Source organism: Puntigrus tetrazona, chromosome 14, assembly GCF_018831695.1.
Source record: "Puntigrus tetrazona isolate hp1 chromosome 14, ASM1883169v1, whole genome shotgun sequence".
In the NCBI taxonomy this organism is placed as follows: domain Eukaryota; kingdom Metazoa; phylum Chordata; class Actinopteri; order Cypriniformes; family Cyprinidae; genus Puntigrus; species Puntigrus tetrazona.
The window spans coordinates 13,579,174-13,580,467 of NC_056712.1; the positions used below are offsets into that span (position 1 = coordinate 13,579,174).

Genomic DNA, 1,294 nt, shown 5'->3' on the forward strand with positions numbered 1-1,294 from the left:
TGCCAAAAATCATTAGGGTATTAAGTAAAGACTGTGTTCCATGATGATATTTTGTTAATTTCCTACCATAAATGTATAAACTTTGATATGTTTAAAAATCAGTTTCATAAAATTTACACTTACGATTTTTTTGTGGTCACATAAGATTAATTCTGAAACATCACTGTAAGGACTGGTAAAAACGTTATTTTAACAAAAATATTTTATTAATAGTAATTTTAATAATATTACAAAGTTTCTGTTTTTGAAAAATGATCCAGCCTTAGTGACTTATTTTACAATCGTGTATGTGAATGCTATTTCATGTTGACTGAGCTGGTTCAGTATCCATCATCCAGACATATTACTTAAATATGAAATAATGAGTCGCTTTTTTTTGTTCTTTGGGTGTGTAGCTGACTTCCAGCCTTGCAGAAGTGTTTTCCCAGCGCTGTGAGGTGAACCGAAGGGCTAGTGTAGGTGGCTGTATAATCAACACCTGCGGCTGGGTCAAAGGTTCAGGCTACCAGGCCCTGGTCCACTGCGCTTCAGCTTTCCAGGTGGATGTTGTTATAGTCCTGGACCAGGAGCGTCTCTATAACGAGCTTAAACGTGACCTGCCACATTTTGTACGTGTCGTCCTTCTACCAAAGTCCGGTGGAGTGGTGGAGCGCTCGAAGGACTGCCGACGAGAGTCACGGGACGAAAAGATCCGGGAATACTTCTACGGTTTCCGTGGAACTTCCTTTTACCCCCATGCTTTTGATGTGCGCTTTTCAGATGTGCGTATTTACAAGATCGGTGCACCCTCAATTCCGGACTCCTGTCTCCCTCTGGGTATGTCCCAGGACGACACGCAGCTCAAACTCGTCCCAGTCAGCCCTGGCAGGGATTTAACCCACCATGTGCTGAGTGTGAGTTCAGTGGACGATGATGCTGAGGTGGGTGCGGGACAGAGCAGAGGGATTCTAGAGAGTCCCGTTTGTGGCTTCATAGTTGTGACAGCAGTGGACACACAAGCCCAGGTGATGACGGTACTTTCACCAGCGCCCAGGCCCCTGCCGCGACACACTCTGCTTATCATGGATATTCGTTTCATCGACCTTAAATAAAAGTTTATAAACCTAGCAGAGATGTCTGCTCAAAAAGTGACAAACCTTTTCACATTTGTTAAGCAAAATTTTGTAGCTGTTTAATTTTCAAAGGACAAATTTTAATTATTTTGTACATAAGTCAATGCTAATGTATTTTTTTAAAAAAACAAATTCAATTGCAATTTCATCTGTCCTTTTAAACAAACAATTAAACAAACCAA

At 41.1% G+C, this 1,294-nt stretch overlaps 1 protein-coding gene across 1 annotated transcript in view; it reads left to right on the forward strand.

Moving 5' to 3' along the window:
* Positions 1–1,294, forward strand: part of LOC122357305 (polyribonucleotide 5'-hydroxyl-kinase Clp1) — a 3,504-nt gene extending 2,210 nt beyond the window's left edge. Inside the window, exon 6 of the mRNA XM_043256648.1 lies at positions 396–1,294. Within this exon, the coding sequence (XP_043112583.1) occupies positions 396–1,091 (696 nt within the window). The 3' untranslated portion in view covers positions 1,092–1,294. The remainder of the gene's footprint in view (positions 1–395) is intronic.